This window comes from Poecilia formosa, unplaced genomic scaffold, assembly GCF_000485575.1.
Source record: "Poecilia formosa unplaced genomic scaffold, Poecilia_formosa-5.1.2 Scaffold398, whole genome shotgun sequence".
Lineage (NCBI taxonomy): Eukaryota > Metazoa > Chordata > Actinopteri > Cyprinodontiformes > Poeciliidae > Poecilia > Poecilia formosa.
This window is the reverse complement of record NW_006800337.1, coordinates 158,290-177,535: the sequence shown is the minus strand read 5'-3', so window position 1 is coordinate 177,535 and position 19,246 is coordinate 158,290. Positions and strand designations below refer to the sequence as shown.

Here is a 19,246-nt window from a genome sequence, read left to right as displayed (position 1 = left end):
CCACTTAATCTCAGCTCGTCCCCCTGCAGTTAAATCAGAGTAGCATCTTTCATCCCGTTATCTCTTCCCCCTCCCAATCAGGCCCTTCTTCAGTTTGTATCCACGCCTTTCTGCTCCACGTGCGGGGCAGATGGTGCTCTACCCTTTTATCCGCTGCTGCTATTTGCAGAAGCGGCTGAGAGAGACTATGTGCACGCAGGTCGCGTGCCTGACTAAGGCTAACTAGTCGATGCCCTCCCTCCCATTACTTTTGGATACACGACAGCAGGGCCCGAAGTGTACGGACGGCGGTTTTGGCTGAGCAGATGACTGAGCGCCTGCCTGGCAAAAAGCTGGAGTGTTTGCTCAGCTCAAACATATGGGACACTGGATGTCCGACAGTTGGTGTCTCAGATTCAGATTGAGGGATTAGTCCAAAAAAGACATGGCTGCCAACAGGTGGTTGTGAATGCAAGAAGCACTGTACACAGAGGCACTCCAGTTCTCCAGTGCCAGTGTTCTGTATGTTTTAGGTGCCTCTGTGCTTTAGCTAACCTGATTTCCATAAATGGGTCAGTAGATCTCGCCTTCCTAGGCTGCAGGCTGAGGAATAAATCAGGAATGAATCAGTATCGTAGGACCAGGAACACAACTAAAACATGGACACTGGTCCTCAAGGACCAGACCTGACCAATTTGGACCTAGCCTGGTAAAAACCAGTTTCTTGATCTATATGTTGCCTCATACAGAGGCTCTGCACTGAGCTCTTGTCTATCGAGAAACAACTGCTTGCCGGAGACGTGGACTATGTTGATATTTCAAATGTTACCTAATTGCTAATGTTTGTCTGTGACTTATGTAATGTGTCATTTCCAACCTAAACAAGATAGCTGCTGATGTTAATTCAATATTTGGAAGTGTGGCCAACTGAACAACTTCCTTCATTTCCTCCGCTGTCACTGCTTAAACTGTAGGCGGACTACAATTCTAAAAGAGCGCAGAAAATCATCTTTCAAAGCTTCTTCTTCTGTTCGCTGATTAGCCTGGTAGAAAATCTACTGGATGAAAACCAAGTCAACAGGAGAAAGCCCAGACTGTGCTGTAAGCGAGATTTGAATCAAGCGGAATAGGGCAGGAAGGCAATAACCAGGTCACCTCTGACCTGACATGCAGGCTAAAGTCATGGGAAATTCTTAAATTATTCTGTTAAATAGTGGACAGTAAACTGTTTGTTTTTTTTGTTTCACAAGTTCTACATGTACCTCATGTCTGCCTTGTAGGCTAGCTTGTGTTATCTTTGCTCAATGAATTACTTAAAAAGACTAGAAACATTCTCTGGAATCCATTGTCCTTGCAGGATCACGAGGGGGCGGCGCATGTCTTTGGACGTGAGGCGGGATACACCAGTTCATCACAGGACAACATAAAGACAAAAAGAGAAACAAATGGTTTCTCAAAATTAAGGGTAATTTCGAGTAACCAGTTAACTTAACATGTGTCTTTGGATGTGAATGTCTGCAGTACCTGGGGTAAACCCATGCATGCAAGGGAAGAATATACAAACTCTATGGAGAAAGACGAAGGGAGTGGAAGATTTGTTGAAGACATTACTGCCAGTCGTGCCTTGAGATAAAACTGAACCGATCTGTTATGAATTTATTATCACATATGAACTTGATTCAAAGCAGAATACCCTATCACATGTCTCACTTCAAAAGTCACTGCTTGACTTTTGAAATGTTTTTTGATTTCCTTGATCAAATTTTGGAGAAAACACAATTTCTATTGATGTATGATTGTAGTTGAAAAGCTGGCGATAAATATAAGGCAGAGAGAAACTGAACAGTGTTCCAGTTAAACCACTCGCACGTTGCAGGTTATACAACGCCAACTTAATGGCACACAAGGCCTTACTCAGTCAGCCCCAATCTGAGAACCGATCTGTTGCATTATAAGGTGAAGGGACTTCTGACACCACAAGATATCAGGTTAACACGATGAAGCTGTCTTGTGATAGATCAAGAGACAAAAATCCTGTTATCTCTTCATATTTGTCACAGTCTAAATGACTTTGGGCTCTCAGTGCATTGAAGCAGCTCACTGCATGGGTGTTGCACATAAAAATCCTATCAAAGGATAGATATGACCTCCTTTCTGCAGCAAATGGAGATTTGCAGGCTATTTGTAAACAGGAGATTTAAAGCATGCAGTCAACAGGCCTGTTAAATTATTCATGCATGCGTGTTTCTATGTTAGTAAGCACTTTCTAAAATTGCTTCAGCTTTCATAATAAATTCCTAATTGATGATTTAGGGAATATTATCAGTCTGATTTAATGGAAACACAAGTCTTTCTGAATATGATCGTATGATTGATAGGACTCAGCAAAGCCTAATGAACGGAGTGTGAGGATGCAGCCTATCCGCCTAACACTAGCTACAGGGAGGAGGACACACAGCTGTCTGAGTCCTTGTAAGGTTAGGCTGAAGCAATTGTAAAAGCTGGATATACAATCAGAATCAGCTTTAGTGGAAATAACATAAATGCTTTGGTGCCACTTTTTTTTGTTATTAGAAGAAAATGTGATAGTTGTGGCCATGCAAAAATAGTTTCGCTGTAGAGAAGTAGATTACTCTAGATGTAAGGTGTTCATCGCATTCATTAGAGAGTCAGTCTGGGGCAAGAAACTGTCTCCAACCAGTTTGACATTTTTGGTAACTAAATATTTAGTTCCAAAATTAAATATTTAATACACAAACAAATTATTTATGTTCCAAACTAAACATTTATTTTTTAAAACTAAGTATTCAGTTTCCAAACTAAATATTTAGCTTGGACCTAAATATTTAGCTAGCAAGGTAAATATTGCTAATTTGCAGGCTAGGTGATTGACATTAGTTACATATTTAGCATGCTAACTAAATATGTAGCTAATGTCAATTTTGGGTTTGCAAATATTTAGCTAACCCAAGTTAAATATTTAGCTAACATACAAGTTAGCTTACTGACAATCAATGCTAGGTCAATATGACTTTGAAAAATGAACATCCTTTCTTTTCTCCTCATGACAGGCTAAATAAACTAAAAATATATATGTTAATTTTTTAAAGTGTGACCGTGTAACACTACAAATGGTACGTCCATCGGTAATATCTTTTTTTCAGAATTAAGGAGGGTGGATTTTGATTGAAGAACAGCGTGAGCCTTGACTACCAGTGGAACAAGCCGAATGGGACTAATGGGACTGGGACAAGTAATTATTACAAGTTCCTGGCCTCAGACTGTTACACAGTGTCAGTCTCTCATCCCACAGTCTCCTAACACTGAGGACATGACATTACAGATCTCACCGGGGGATCGTCTTCTCCTCCCTCCTCGATTCACAACTGCGGTTCGGCGCACGTGCATGCCCCTCGCGGAGTTGCCATTGGCGAGACGACCCGTTAAGTCCCGCCCACCTGCTTTACGTCAGCGCTGCGCTGTCTGTGGAGGTCTGCAGCGGGCAGCGAGCCGCACTGCACACCGACTGAACCGGCAGGGGCGAGGCGGCATCCATCATCGCTATGGGAATTAAGCGCAGCGTCCTGAGTGAATCGAGCCCTCAGCCCGCTCCACCCGGAGACACAGAGTATAAAACAGAGCAGCCCAGAGCCCCGACCAGCTCCCCCTCCTCCGGTGTGCTGAGGAGGACCATGGTGATGATGATCAGTAACATCTAGAGATGAGAAGTGTTACTCAAGCAGACAACTTGGACAAGGACGTTTGCTCGACCCTCATCCGTGCTCTCTGATTCAGGATGATGTCTGTCATCCATGTGTCCGCCGTGGTGAGTGCATCACATATCCACCCAACTCTCTCCACGGACTGCTTTTCATTGTTTATTCTAAGGGGCTGCTTCGGCAGGTTCTCCATTTAAAGGGACAGCGCATGTTTTTGTGAAAAATTTCTGAATCAACTTGAAATCAGTTGACTGAAATTACTGTCAAATGGTTTAAAAAAAGAGAGATAAATGGACAAAAATATATTATTTTATTTTATTGTAAGTAAAAAGTATTCTTAGGTGGAAACTTAACAGTGGGTGAACAGAACAAAAGGGGAAAAAGTTTGCAGTTGGTGACAAAGAAAGGGCAACCAGCAGTCTATTGTTATACAGAATCAGTCCAGAAAGGGCTGCAAAAATATGTTTACTGTTTAATGTCCAGATCTAGAATTTGTGGATTCATTGGAATAGTAACTCAAAGAAAATCATTATAATTTTACTCATTCTAAGTTCATAGATTGATAGATTGACTGACATCCAATCATAATTGCAGGCGTTAGTCTTACTTTCTGAATACATTCATTATATAAAAATACATTATTTGTTGTTCTTGTTAAACAGATTCTGTTAGGCTAGTATTTGAATATAAATCATAAAACAAATGTATTGATTATGCTATTCTCAAATTTAGATATACTTGTGTTACCATGGTTGTCTTTGGTATGTGTTGAATATGCATCGACAGACATTACTGGTAAACATATGTTGATGACGAATCTGTGACAGTAATTTACAATGGATTAAAGGCAAAAGATGTGCATTTGCTCTGCAGAAGCTTTCACACCCATTTATCTGTTTATTGGGATCTTATGTGATGGATCAACACAACTTAGGACATAATAGATAAAGTGGATGGAGCATTACATGTGATTTTCAAAATTAATACTCGGTCTGCCCTGAAAACACTGACTCCATTGTGAAACGACCATCATGCTGCAAAACAGACTACCTTAGTGTATCACATGAAATCCCAATAAATACAGATGTGGCATAACGAAATGAGTAGAAGTTAAGTTTTGCGTTTTGATGTTTTTTTTTATTAGAAATCCCTCCATCGATTATTTATAGTCGCGTTACCTTTCAGGCTAACAGTGGGGCTGGTGCCAGTCTCCAGACTGCATGGCTTTGTTCACTTCCCTCATTGCCGTTGCCAAGCTAGTAGACTACAATTAAAAAACTGGTGCAGAAATCCTGAGAAATCCAGCTCAATGGGACTAATCCCAGACAAAGAACTGAGGGGAGATGAGAATCGAATGGCTACAATAACCAGGCTAGTTGTCAATGTCACAAAATTTGAAAAAGTCAATCAGGAAACAGCCAGTGCTAAATTCTGAGTCTAAATTAGGTTTTCGGTTTGTCTATAATCTTTAGTTTTATGCTTAAAATCCCTCTTAATACAGTGACTTTAATTCCAACATACCCACAGTGTATGAAATTGTTCAACAAAGACATCCTGGACAACCAAAGGAAGAACACCACAAAGGAAGAACACAGCTCAGCTGGCAGAGGTCCCAGCTTCCGTCATTAGCAGAGAAGTGGAAACATCTCCACAGATAATCGTCGCCAGTTATTGTCAGTGATAAATCCAGTGTGAATGAGTCTAAACAGAGCCTCTTTCTCTCAGCTGTGCTGGGCGATAGCATGGGGACACACTGCAACAGGTGCCAAGCAAACATGTATGTGTGTGTGTGTGTGTGTGTGTGTGTGTGTGTGTGTGTGTTAGTGGAAGTACTTATGTGTGTACTTTTGATGTGATTTTGATTTGACTGGGTGTGTTGTGAGCCATACTTTAATTGAACAGTAATGACATCCTAGTGTCTGCCAGAGCCGTTCCACCCATGCATGCACACGTGTCTTTATGTAGCTCACTTGTTTTAAACAGCCACTTGTAGTGCTTAACGTGACTCAGCATATACTGTTAATGAAGTAGCAGTAATAACAAAAGTAGCAGCTTTTTGTAGGAATTTCATTCTTAATCTGTTTGTTAAAGCTGGATCATTGGCTCTGTTCATATTCTGTGGAATGTATCTTCCACAGAGCATATCTATAATGTTCTATATTCTCTTGATAGTAATTCAGATTAAGGTATATTTGGTGTCTGAATTATTAAAATACAAAGTTTTTAGCATTTTATCCATTATCGTAACCCTAACCCCTGTGAATACTGGAGGTGTACTATACTCTGGTGTGTTCCTGGTATGGATAAATGTAGGAAAATGCAATAAAGATCCATCCATCTGTCCGTCTGTCCGTCCATTAAACCATGGCATCTTCAGATCGCCATAAACGTGTACGGTAAGTTACCCAGTGATTTTTCAGTGACTCAAAAGGACTGAGAATTCTGGGAATTTGAGTCTGTAAAAGTAAGAAATATTTCACCCAAATTTGTTATCATGTTTTCTTGTTTGTGAGAGCGCCATCTGTCTCAGATTGTCAACAATGCAATCCAAGAGACTGCTTGATAGAGCAATGTGCTTCAGCAGAAGAGAAACCTGATAGTTGTCTGCATAAACCCCCACCCCAAAAAAACAACAACAACAACAACAACAACAAAACGGTTATTTTTTTACAGAAAATAATTGAAAAAGGTAATATGGAAAGATAGGATGACCAAGAATGGATCCCTGGTGTAAACCTCCATGGGATTTCAGTGGAGGTTGGGAAACATGCATTAATGCTGACTTAAAATTCGTATCAAAGAGGTCAGAAGACTGAAACCATATCAAACGCCTTACAGACAAACATCTTGTCAGGCAGGCCGGTTGTGGTGATGGGCAAGCGGTTTATTTTAGGACAATGTTAGGAAATGTTAAGACGCTCATATTCGCCGCTGTCTGTTCTTCATCTAATGTGTCCGCTGGTTGGATTTACTTGTCCTTAACTTCCACAGGGTTTGTGCTCCAGCCAAGAAGCCGTGGCCCCGATTCTAATCAAATGCAGGACACGATTCAGCATTTTTTGACAGAGGGAACAAAACAAACATTGCGTGATGAAGTATGCATACTGCTTTGGCAGACCATCACATACCGGAAATGTTCAGACTATTTTACACTGTCAGAGAAAAACAAACAAGGAAGTTGAAGCAATTGGGGTTATGTTTAAATCATGTGTTGCTCTGGCATCCTATGCTTGCATGCGATTAGATGGAGAGCTGGACATGTCGCTGGATGAATCACACTGTAACTGCTGCTGGAGGTTGAGAATTCCTGTCTTATTGACGGTCTTTGAGTGAGCCTGTGGGTGTTTTTGTTTCATGAGGAAGTCCTGACAGGAAACCTAAAGAGGCTTCCGTATGACAGTTTGTCACTTTACACCTAAAAAACAATAAGGCATTTTATTAGGAATTTATGAGATAAATCAACAGAAAATAAAACATCACTGTGAAACAATAGATGCTTTTTGAAAAAAAAAAAAAATAAATAAATATATATATATATATATATATATTTTTTTTTTTACAAGTCCACATCAAATAGTGTGGGATGCATTCGTATTCACACTGGTAGCCTCAACTAAAAGTCAGTACAACCAACTGGCTTCAGAAGCCAATAAGCAGAGAACAGTTAGAGTTATGTCATTTCAACATTTTTACAGGTGTTCAGTTTCTGGTTCTCTAATGCTGTTTTAGGGGTGGGGTGTGCATTCATCCCACCCGTTTAGTCCGCTTTAATCCAACTCCAGTCCATTTCTCTGGTTCATTTGGGGGGTGTGAACGCCTAATCAAACTCAGATGTGGACCAAACTCTTTCCGCATACAAACTTATCGCTCAGCACGGTTGAAATAAACTCTGGCGTGGTTTGTGAACGCCTACTGGACGGGAGACGGCACCAAAAGCAGGAAGTGGACTATAGCGCAGGGCATTCTGGGTGAATACAACCAAAACAAATGTGTGTACATAGCGCTAGCGGAAGAAATGGATTGTGGTCATTTGAGAAAGAAAAAAGAGAAATCCTACAATTTAATTTTTGTTTGCATTTCGTGAAGAAGGATGTTCCACTCAGTTCTTCTTCAGAAATGTTCATGTCGTTTCCTTCATTGGTTCTTGTTGCAGCGCCCCCACAGGCTACTGGACGGTCAGGTGTGAAAACGCCCTTAGGGAACATTAGAGAACAAAGAGCAGCTGTTACTTTTATGCTGGGTTTTACCACAGGTAGTGGAAAAACTTTGCCTTTTGAGGCCATAAGAACTACTGCCACCTGCTGGTGGGAGGTAGCACTTACTGAAACACAATGTTTTCAGTTTGACCATTTTTTGAGAAATATTTTCAACAAACTTACCACTATGCGTTCACACAAATAATATGCAGGTACTTGTTGAATTTATCTGAATTCCCACTTTTGCAGAATCACAAAAAACTAAAGACCTCACAGAGCTCCGTTTAGTTTTACTACACTTCAGCATTTTCTTTTGAATCTGTGACAGAGTTTGGACTTGGGACTCAGAGACTTTAGGATAACACATGCATGTCAATTTTGTATGCAGAGGGGATGGTTGAGGTCGGGGTAAATAAAATTGCCCTTTCCCCAGGCTTAACCCACCTTGAATCATGGTCTCTGATTGGTTGGCCGTCCTGCGCCCCAGACTGATCACGTATTTAGTGGTGCAGGCGGATTGAGGAGGAGTTGGCAGGAAAGACCCAACCCTGGCAGCAGAAGGACTGAAATGGATTAATGTAGTGCTGATCAGCAGAGGTGGCTGCTACACTGGCTCCAGACAGTAACTCCATGCGGTGTGTGTGCATTTTTCTAAGTGTGTGTGTGTGTAGTGTGAAAATGCTAGCACTGCACTTTGTTTGCTTTGTGTCTTTGATGGCTTTGCATTTTTTAAATTTTCTAAATGGCAGGGCTGATTTTAGTCTAGATGAAGGCAGGGGGGTTGTTGACCACACAGGGAAGGAGACACAGATATGAACAAGCAGTCAATTAGGAGCAGGTATTTAGTTGCCATTAGCCCATCGCACTGCTCCCTTAACATGCTGAGTAGCAGCTGTCACAGTGCTTAGCTCCATATGGTTAAAAAGTGCTGAGGCGTCTGGAATCTGTCTGCTTAGAAAGCCCAAAAGATGCAGTCCTGACCTGGACCAATCAGTAGCTTTTTAACCCTGTATTCTCAGTCTTAAAAGAACTGGTGAGTATTTTCTTCTGGGGCTGAAATCTGAAAATATAGAACATAAAAACACTGCAGGAGCCTGATTGCACAAGTCTGCACACCCTTAAGTGAATGTTTTGCTGATTTGATGAACTGTAGTCAAAGTTCTGCTTTCCCTGAAGGTTTGTTCTGATATCCTCTATGGACAGTTTGCAGAGGAGCATCACTGTTATAAGGTATCAGTCAAGAGAAGGGTACAAACACCATATTCTTGCTGTCTGAGACATACACTGTACCTAAAAATGGAATTGCGTTATTATTGTAAATTCACATTCTTTGGTAATTTATCAGTATATTTCTACATGAAAATATTAGCGGTTTGGTTATGGAGATTTATGATGACAGCAGTGACCATGGCACAGTGAAGTCAGCCAACTTTAGTTACAGAAAATACAGGATAATTAAGTTTGAAATGGAACAAAATGGCTGCTAAGAACCTGATGCAATGCTGACGGATTTGCAAGAATATGTGTGTAGTGCGTACTTAAAATTTAAATATGTGTTTCTTTATGACAGTTTTGATGACACCAATGTAAGACAGGTGTGTACACGTTTTGAATGAACAGCATATCTTAGTACTGGAAAAAACTAAAAATTTTTCAGAATTATTCCACATTTACCCACTGACATTTGGGTATTTAGTACCTTTTCCAACATAGAACACTTATCCTTTATTTCAGGTTTTTGATCAAAACTCACACCGATTGGTAAATAAGTCCACAACAATAAGGGTCAAGCTGAGGTGATTCTGAAGACTAAACCAGCAGAGAGAGCCGGGGCAGATTGTCCATTGTTCCCTGGAACCAGCAGAATGTTCTCATTTTCCCATGACACGCGCTCCCGGCCAGAAGTTTTTCACTTTGAACATGGATGTGAATGAACGCATTGATATCAGTGACGCAACAGAGTTGGACGCTGTATGTTGACAGCATGCTCTGATGTTTATGGATGAGGTTCTGGGAATGAACACAATGGACTGAATGGATGTTGTGGTGATGAAAGGGCAGCAGACTGGTGGATGAAAGGTCAACCCTGTCAGCTCTGAAGGTATTGCTGGTGTTTCTGTAATTATTATAAGAACTGATTTTTTGGAAATCACTTTTTAAAAATATTTCCAATCATACCACAGATTTTTCCTTTCACCTCCAATGTGAGTGTAAAATCTTTCTAGTGAAGACTTAGTGTCTAAGTAACATGGACTGGTATACAAATTATAAGGCTAAAAAGGGTTAAGGAAGGTATTTGCCCTTTAACAGATTAAAAAAGACTTAAAAATATGGGAAACAACTGTCATTGTAAAACAACTATAAGCTCCGAAGACCAAATATGCACTTTATCAAATATGATTGTATTTATATTAAAGAAATTTTAGCTATGCTGACCAACTGGAGCCAATATGAAACAGTTGTTTACACTTCTCAGCCTGGAAGGGGTTGAAAAGCCAGTTTGAAAGCTTTGGGACTCTAGTAAACCAGAGTCAGAGCCATACAGGGGCCATTGATGTTAAAAACATGTATGGATAATAAACGTTTCAATTATTGGACTGGCCTAACAACATCACTCCAGTAGGAGTGATGTCAAATTTGATTGGATTGGACAATAGGACAGCAATGATTTATCCTGGAATTCATAAAAGACAAACACCTAAACCACAACAGGGCTCGCTTTACTCAGTTAATGTCAGTGTTCATGATTCAGCAGCAAGAATAGTATCATGGGACAGTTCCAAGTCTAAAATCACTAGTGACTCAAAAGAACACCCTGTCCCATTGCACATATGCTAAAAAAACATCTGATGATCTTTGGGGACATATTCAGGGGACTGACGAGACAAAAGTGGGATTCTTTAGAAGGTTCTGTCCTGTCGGGTTGTGTACAACTGAAACATCCATCCATTTTCAATACCTGCTCAACAATCCAGGGTTGCATTGGGTACACCATGAACAGTACACCAGTCTATAACGAAGCAACAGATCGACTCACAGCACCAACAGCCATAGACAACATGTATGGTTAAGCATGCAGAATCCACACAAAGAAGAAGCCAGGATCTTCTTTCACCAGGGGAGCAGTGCCATGAACTGCACCACCACAAAGTTCCCAAACTAAAAAGATTTATGAGAAACAGCATCATACATGCAGTCAAACATGGTGGCAGAACCTGGAATACCTGCAGCAAATCCTAAAACAGAATGTCCGACCCTCAGTTTACGACTATGAAAGGCACTTTGGTTAACTGACTCAGGCTATGTACATATGTACATTGCATGACACTTTTTACCAGTAGACCACTTTCTACTAGTGTAGTTCAGGTTGTATGATCCATTTGTTTCAGAAAGTATTACACTTTTTAAACCACACAGCTTTACCGTGTGGAGCAGCTGTTACCATCTTTAGTTTGAGAGTTAAAACTTAAAAAAAGCTACGAAACGTTGCACTAAGTTTCTCTCGAGTGGAAGATCTGTGCCTTTCGTGTTCCAGGTAGTGTTACACATGCATGACTCAGTCTGTCTGTGATGTTGAACCCAGAGGTGTGTGTCATTCCACCAAATCTAGGAAGCTGACAACTTCCAAGGAGAGGTGAGAGGGCATTCTGTGGAGGCAAAGCAACAACTACAGCTTACACTGGGGAGTGAATCATCAGCTGTGACAAAAAGCCCATAAACTCTGTGCTGGTTGAGTCTCAGAATGAGTCAGTGAGTTTCATTATGAGGAATTCTACGATGGCAGAGGCTTCAGGATATAACTATAACTTAACACCCTTCAGTTTTTACCTTGTGTAGCCACTTTAAGACAAATCAGGACGAAAGAGTGACGTTAGTAACTTTGACACTAATGTCTTCAACTACCATCCGAACAGAGAAAGCAGATGTCAGATTATCCTACCAAAGCAAGATGAAAATAATTTATATTCTAAACCAACTGATCTGATGTTTCTTGTTCTCCTCTCAGCTCCTGTGCACGGTGGTGGCTGACATCTCAGCCCGAGCTTTGACCACATCCACCGCAGACGACCAGCCCCTCCTCTCTCCACGCCACTATCAGCACACAGACCGGGACTCTGGCACCCAGCTGGTCTGTGACAAGTGCCCAGCAGGCACCTACGTCTCCGTCCACTGCTCTCCGACAACAGTGAGGGAGTGCAGCCCCTGCCCCAGTGGCACCTTCACACGGGGCGAGAACGGCGTCCAGCAATGCCACCGCTGTCGGGCTCCGTGTCCCGCAGGCTTCATCGAGAAGGCGCCATGCATGGCCACCCAGGACCGAGTCTGCACCTGTCCGCCCAACACATTCCTGTTGAAGAGCGGTGGTCTGGAGTGCAAGCCCCACTCCCTGTGCCCACCCGGGACCCGGGTGAAAAGGCGCGGCAACGAAAAGGAAGACGTTCTCTGCAAGCCGTGCACGAAGGGCACGTTTTCTCAGGTGGAATCCAGCGCCATGAGTTGCAGAAATCACACGGACTGCAAAGCTCTGGCAAGGCTGCTGTTGACACCAGGGACAAGACAGACGGATAACGTGTGTGGACCCCCTTCTGCCACTTTGTCATCTGTCCCCCCGACCACTCCACTGGGGCCTGCACAGGCTGTGTTTGTTCAGGAGACGATAATGTCATCGGTCTCCCCATCGTTGAATGGACATGAACGTAAAGGTGAGGCGGCCATCATGCACTTCTCTTTTGTTGAGAAGAATTCCTATTCAGATTAACTTCCTGTTTTTTTTTGTTGTTGTTTTTTTGTTTTTTTTGTCTCAGTAAAATCAAATCCCTAGAGGAGAAATGACATGAAACATAAGTGACTGCATTTGCTAAGAAAACTTGTTTGAAGAATTAAAAGTGTGGAAGTTTTAAGGTTCACTTACCACTAAGAAAATGACCACAAACAGTGGAGTGTTTTAGTTCAAAGCCTATTTATGTTAAAATGGCCCAGTCAAAGTCTAAACCTAAAAATGAAAAACTGCAACGAGACTTGGAAATAGACTCTTGCGTATTCTCTACATAATCGTTGGCTGACATGAAGCTATTTTGAAAAGAAAAACCTTCCGTGTCCAAATGTGAACCAGTAGCGACATTCCAGCAAGTGCCGACAGCTGTTGCTGGAGTTAAAGCTGACTTTACAAAGTCTTGACTTAGGAAGGGCTTCATAAAAATGTATGTCACATTTTTGTTAGTAAAAAAAAAAGCTTAAAACTATGTGTGAGCTAATTTGCTATTACATAAAATCCCAACAAAGCACATTGAGGCCTGTTGTTGCACATGAAGAAATGTGGAAACATTTTGAAAACTGTTACATGGCTGCAGGTTATGTATTTTTTTGAAGTGCTGCATCCTCATTGCACAAATGCCCCCCCACCCCTCCATTGTCTCATCCAGGCTAGAATTCTCATAGGTGGGATATCTGTTGGCACGGAAACAGCAGGCTGCCCCTCTATGCCAGGAATGATTGCATTTTCAAGGGGACTCAAGGTTGTTTCTGTCCTCTTGTTTCATCTTTCTTCTTTTCTTTTTCTCCTGTTGGTAGAGAAAAAACCCTCGGTAGTTCCCCTACATTTTCCCGTTGGTTTGCCTGACTCGTCATGTCCTTACCCGTTCTTACGTCATGCTCGTCTGAGCCAGCCAAGCAGTCATTTCTCAGAATCAACCATCCATAACTAGCATACCTCTCCTCCACTAAACCCCCCACAGCCATAATACTGTCACTGCTGTTTGTGTTGGCAGGGGATCGATGGCCTTTGAGCCAGTTAATTTGACACCGTCTGAGCTGTTAGAACCATGGGGGGGGAGTGGTGGGGGCTGTTAGCTTACACCTGCTATTTACCGATGGTAGAGGAGGGGGTGGGTGGTCACCCTCATTCAGAAAGGAGAGGAAGATTAGATTGAGTTGTAAAGTTTCTGTAGAGGAAGTCAGTTTGTTCCTTTTTTTTTTTCTATAACTCAGATAATTGGAGGTTACATCACACATCTCCTAGCAACCAGAAATGTTCAGCAGAGATGTTACATTGATTGTTATATCCACCTTACACAGTGTGGGCTGCAGGCTTTTCCAGGCCCTTTAAGCCAGAGCCGAGACTTTAACTTGGTGATTTCAATTCATTAAATACATGGAATTTAACACGGGAAATTTTTTTAAATGCAATTTAGTCGTTTACGTACAAAAGCCCAGAGGAGGAACCTTTGTATTGTGTTTCTGGTACGCCTGTAAATCTGACGCACAAGCAACATTCGCAAACAACACTGACGGACGACAAAGCTGCTTCTCTTGGCCTTCTGGAGGTTAACAATATTTTCAAAAAACAATCTGATTGGACTCTGGAAATGTTGTGCTAAAAACAATTAGCTTATCAGTGAATCTTTTGTAGCTTAAAATAGTGTTAGAACAAGTAAAAGTCGAAACATGATTGGTGCCTCCAACGTCCTGTCTGTCTAAATAATCAGCTCCAGTAACATTAAAAAAACCAAAGTATGCAGTTGATTTTTCAGTATTAAAGTTTAATACTGAAAAATCAACTGTAATTTTCATAGTGGCAGATTAAAGAAAAGTAAGAAAGAAAAAGATATGTGCTTTGGCCGCTCCAAATTAAATTGTTGATGAGATTTGTTTGTTCAACCCATCATGGATGAATTTATTAGATTGATTTACTGCTTAAATATATATCCAAGCTGATCTTTTTACACTATAGAATGATTATGCAATGAACTTCCATAACTTTTAAAAACTTGCATTAGATGCATTTTTAAATGAATTTTCTCTAGTCCACTTGGAGTCAAACTGTTATATACATGACACTTTCAGTCACATTTAGACATATGTACATGCTCAGCATGTACGCTTCTGCCTGTCAACTATAAATGCCCGCAGCATAACAAATAACTCATGATAATAATAATAGCAATACATCAATACCAAGCCAAAGGTATTTTTTATTGACATATTTATGTGGTTAGCCCTGAAAACTAATTGGATTACTGTCAGTAGACTCAATTTGGACTAAAAGCTCTTAGCTTTGTCCTTTGAGACTCATAAATCTGGAGCCAAGCAGTTGTCCAATAAATAGAAATTACTTAGTTTTACACTGCTGGCACAATTAATGCAAAGTTCTCCATTATGGGACATCTGCCACACTGGCTTTCACTTCAACTTCTTTTGATTGAGTTGATACTTTTTTTCTTACAGTTTTTGGTTAGGAAGATAATCAAGCCACATAACCTGTCATACATTTGACAGCTACATATTCAGAAGCGTGTATGTATAAAGCCAAAGACTCTGAAATGCCCCAACACCTTCTGTTTCCCTGTGTTTGTCACTGAGCGCTTTCTCTCCCTGCTTTAGAGTTCTGGTCAAAATGTCACTTTTAATTTCTGGATTAGAGTCACACCTGGGCAATGTTCTGCTGATGAGAGGATAAATAGGATTATTACACATCTGAATGACAATTTAGAGATTATGCAACTCAGCTCCCATCATCATTAGGGGTGCTGAAGCACAGAAAGCAGCAGGGAGGTGCTGGAGATTGCATCGATAATCAATGGCAGGAAGTGACGCACTGACATTGACAAACCACTTTTTCTTTTCCATGCCTGGAGAACACTAACTCTGCAGCTGTTGTTAGTGTTGGGTGCAACACACCACCCTAACTGCCCCTCACCTAACTGATGAGTCCAGCACTGACTGTGAAGTGTCGGTCAGGACGACTTTTCAAACTGTTCCTTCGGCTGAGTCGAATCCTGATTAGGTGTCCCCTGGCTTCAATTTAATCAACAAGCAGACTGTGGTGTGAGCAATTTTGGACTTCATCTGCTGTGTGATTACCAGCCGGGGCACATTGGGGCTGGAGCAAAGCAGTGGGAGCAGACAGAGATTAAGGGTCCTTGCAGTCCAGGGAACCCAGCTGCAGCTTGATGGTTCATATTTTGTGTGACGCGTGTGTTTTGTTGTCTCCAAATTTAACTTCTGGGGACAAGCTCATTGGCATTACAGTTATCTTTTTTTTTTTTTTTTAGTTTTTTTACTCTGCAGTGATGGTACAAATTTGAAATCATTCTCTTGCAAAGCCTGAAATGTACACTCAGTAGCCACAGGGTATCATCCTGCCGCACTAAAGGAACTCAATGCATTGATGCACCTCAATTCGAACATCAGAACGAAAAAAAAAAGAGGTTTCAATTGACTCAATGTGGCATAGTTTCCTGCTTTGAGGAGACGATGAGCAAAACTTGTTTAAAATAGCAGAAAGACAGCAGTAGTTTAAATGACCACTATTGAAACCAAGCTATTTGGAACCATTTCTGAACATACATTATGTAGACCTTTTGAAGCAAGTTGCAACTTGCACCGGTTAATTTTAGGAGCTTGGGGCAAAAAAATAATAATCAGGCTTCCCAAAACTGGACAATAGGAGATTGGAAAAAGTTTTTCTTTCTCAATTGTTGCTAAGGGTTGCTTTATACCAATCAAACGTCACTTAAGCACAACACCCTACCTGAGTATTTTTATTAACCTGTAGAGTGACACCTTTTCCTGATTAAGTATCAAATATTTCTCCATAGCAGTGGTCTCAAACTCCAGTCCTCAAGGGCTGGTGTCCTGCAACCTCTAGATGTCTCTCTTCTTTTAAGTTTTATTTGTGGTTGACAAAGTTACTTAAGTGCATTTACTGCCACCTACTGGACTGGAGTGAAGATGTTCTACACACTGGAATTAAATGGCTGAACTGTGTCACCAGCATGAAGCCAAGCTCCACAGAGCTCTGCTAATGAGCTAATATTGATACCAGCTGGGCTGAAAAGTTGAAAGACACAACTTTTGGAGTTTGAGACCACTGCTCTACAGTCATGTCAGCTAATTGATATGCTCAAAAAAATCTAATTAAATTCACTCAATTGGACATATGCTTAACCTAGTCTATTAAAACATAAGATATCGCTATGGAACCCTGATCCATGCGAGCAATCGATGATAACCAAGAGTAAGTTCTATCCAGCACCAGCACTCTTCCCCTATTGATTGTTTCATTTTTTTTGGGTTACTTTTTTATAAAATATGGCGCTAACCATCTCAACACCTCAGAAGTAGTAGGCTCTTCCTAAGTAAATGCTGCACACAGATAAAGGAGAAAAGAAGCTACCACTGGTTACCATGCTAGTATCCCAGATTGTTTGCTTGGATGAGGATTTCCTCCTGTAATACCTTCTGTTTTCATGATCAGGGCGAGCATATTTCAAATTGAGTGAATTTAATTCCCTATTTCTGTGTCTCTGTTGCTTCTTATCTCTTGTGTACCAGCTCTGTGTTCCTTTTCCTCATCTTATTACTATATCTTTGTCTCCATCAAATCCATTGTCAAACATCACAGATCCCTTGAGCCAGTCAGCAGCCATTCAACTGAGGAAAGCTGTAGGCGGGGAAGACGGAGGAGTGGAGTTAATGCTTACCCATTCTGGCGTTCCCACCCCACCAAATCAGGAAGCGTCATGGACTCCCTTGTCAGTGGCTCGAAAGCAAGCCATGGATCTCAAGCAAGAATTGGGCAAGTCTGATGCTGATCCTGAGCCTGGGGCAAATAAACCAAGAATGGAGGGTCCAGTAGGCCCAGAAGTAGTTAGGGTTGGAACAAGCATCAGTAATGTTGTTAACTCGGGGAATGCGGGTGAAGCCTCCAACTACTACAGGCCCAACCGCAGGGGGTCACCAAGGCCGACCATGCACGATCATTTTGACATCAACGAGCACCTGCCCTGGATGATAGTTCTGTTGCTCCTGCTGGTGCTGGTCGTGATCGTGGTGTGCAGCGTCAAGAGGAGCTCTCGGGTGCTGAAGAAGGGCCCCATGCAGGACCCAAGCAGCATCATGGAGAAGGCAATTCACAAGAAGACATCTGGGACTCCAACACAGGCCAGAGAGAAGTGGATCTACTACTACTCCAATGGCCAAGGTAAGCTTGTGACTTCTTCTTTGAGTTTTAGCATTTAGCCTACTGCTTTAACTCTGATGGGTTACTTTTTAGCCATGTATAAATATCTATGTATATGTGTGCCAAACACGGAACAGGTACAAGTAGTTCCCTTTCACATAGTTGGTGCTGATGATGGATAGGAACATGTCTAACAAGTATCAATGACTCCACAGTTGGGATGTTCTTGGAATCTCACCAGTGATGCCTTAATCTGCTTCACAGTTTTAGCTTTCATGAATAAATATTGAATTCTTGCGGCACACTCGCGGTTCCACTCAAGGGTCACGACATGCATCTGCTGATGTGGAACCATCTGTTGATGTGTTTCAACTGCTGTTAGCTTCTAATCCAATCAATTGTACCCCTGAGCACATGTTGTACAGGACGGTGGTTACACAAATGAGGACATGACCCTGTTGTACCACCCTTCTGTTGCTGTCCTCTCTCAATGTCTACACGCAGGTTCACTTCCAGATCTCAGTTCTCAAATTTCACCTTAGCATGAACTTTCATTCCTGCTTCCATCACCTTCATATCGGTCCTCTTACTCTTTTCTTTTATAAAGTCTTCCCAATTCTACTGATTCTCATTTCCTTTTTGGTTTCCTTCTTATAGCCTCCAATATTCTGTTGCTCTATTTTTGTCTGGTTTTTCTGTTGCACACGATTCTTTCCTCCTTTCCTTTTCCAGTTACACTCACTGTTTCTCTTCTAAAATGTATTTACTTCTGTTACATTCTATCAACAGATGGGGAACATGCTTTCTCCACCGCCGAGGTCTCAGTTTCCCTCTTAGACAAAGAGAGGTGACCCAAAACTAAGGGACACCTCTCGGTTAATACACTCAGGTTTCCCCTTTGAAAGTTAGTGTGTATGGATGTGTTTGTGTGTGTGTGTGTGTAAGTGTTTGTTGTAGAGATGAAGCTGAGCCACCCGCCTCTCTCACACTGTGCTCCCTCAGTGACAGCCCACAGAGAACTGGAATAATCTGGTTTCAGCTGAACCAGGGTAGTTGTTTGGTTGGCAAGGCACATTATTGGGTCGATCGGGTCTCTTACGGGACAACAAAGAGATATATGGAGAGAAAGCAATGAGGAGAGTACACCAAACAGTACGGTGGCGTGTGTCAGTGTGAGTGTTATTGATGTATGTCAATGAAATTATGTTTCCTTGCTGTAGTTTTGCTTTGCAAGAAGATGTATAAAATTTGAAAAAAAAAAAAAAGACCCAACCAAACACAGTGATAAGAGGACTTCGGTTCCGGTCTTGTGTCTGCTGTGCTGATTGTGTTCAATGGTTTAGAGTTGCTTCTATAGTGCACTGTCAAAATATATGCACAAACCACAAATT

General features: G+C 41.5%; 1 protein-coding gene across 1 annotated transcript; it reads left to right on the top strand.

Annotated features, from left to right (window-relative positions):
* Positions 1-3,446: 3,446 nt before the first annotated feature.
* On the top strand, positions 3,447-18,706 carry LOC103154750 (tumor necrosis factor receptor superfamily member 21-like). Its single transcript, XM_007576149.2, has 4 exons — positions 3,447-3,805; positions 11,901-12,597; positions 17,298-17,876; positions 18,645-18,706. The coding sequence occupies exons 1-4, from the start codon at positions 3,776-3,778 to the stop codon at positions 18,704-18,706; spliced, it is 1,368 nt and encodes a 455-aa protein (XP_007576211.1). The 5' UTR covers positions 3,447-3,775.
* Positions 18,707-19,246: the final 540 nt, after the last annotated feature.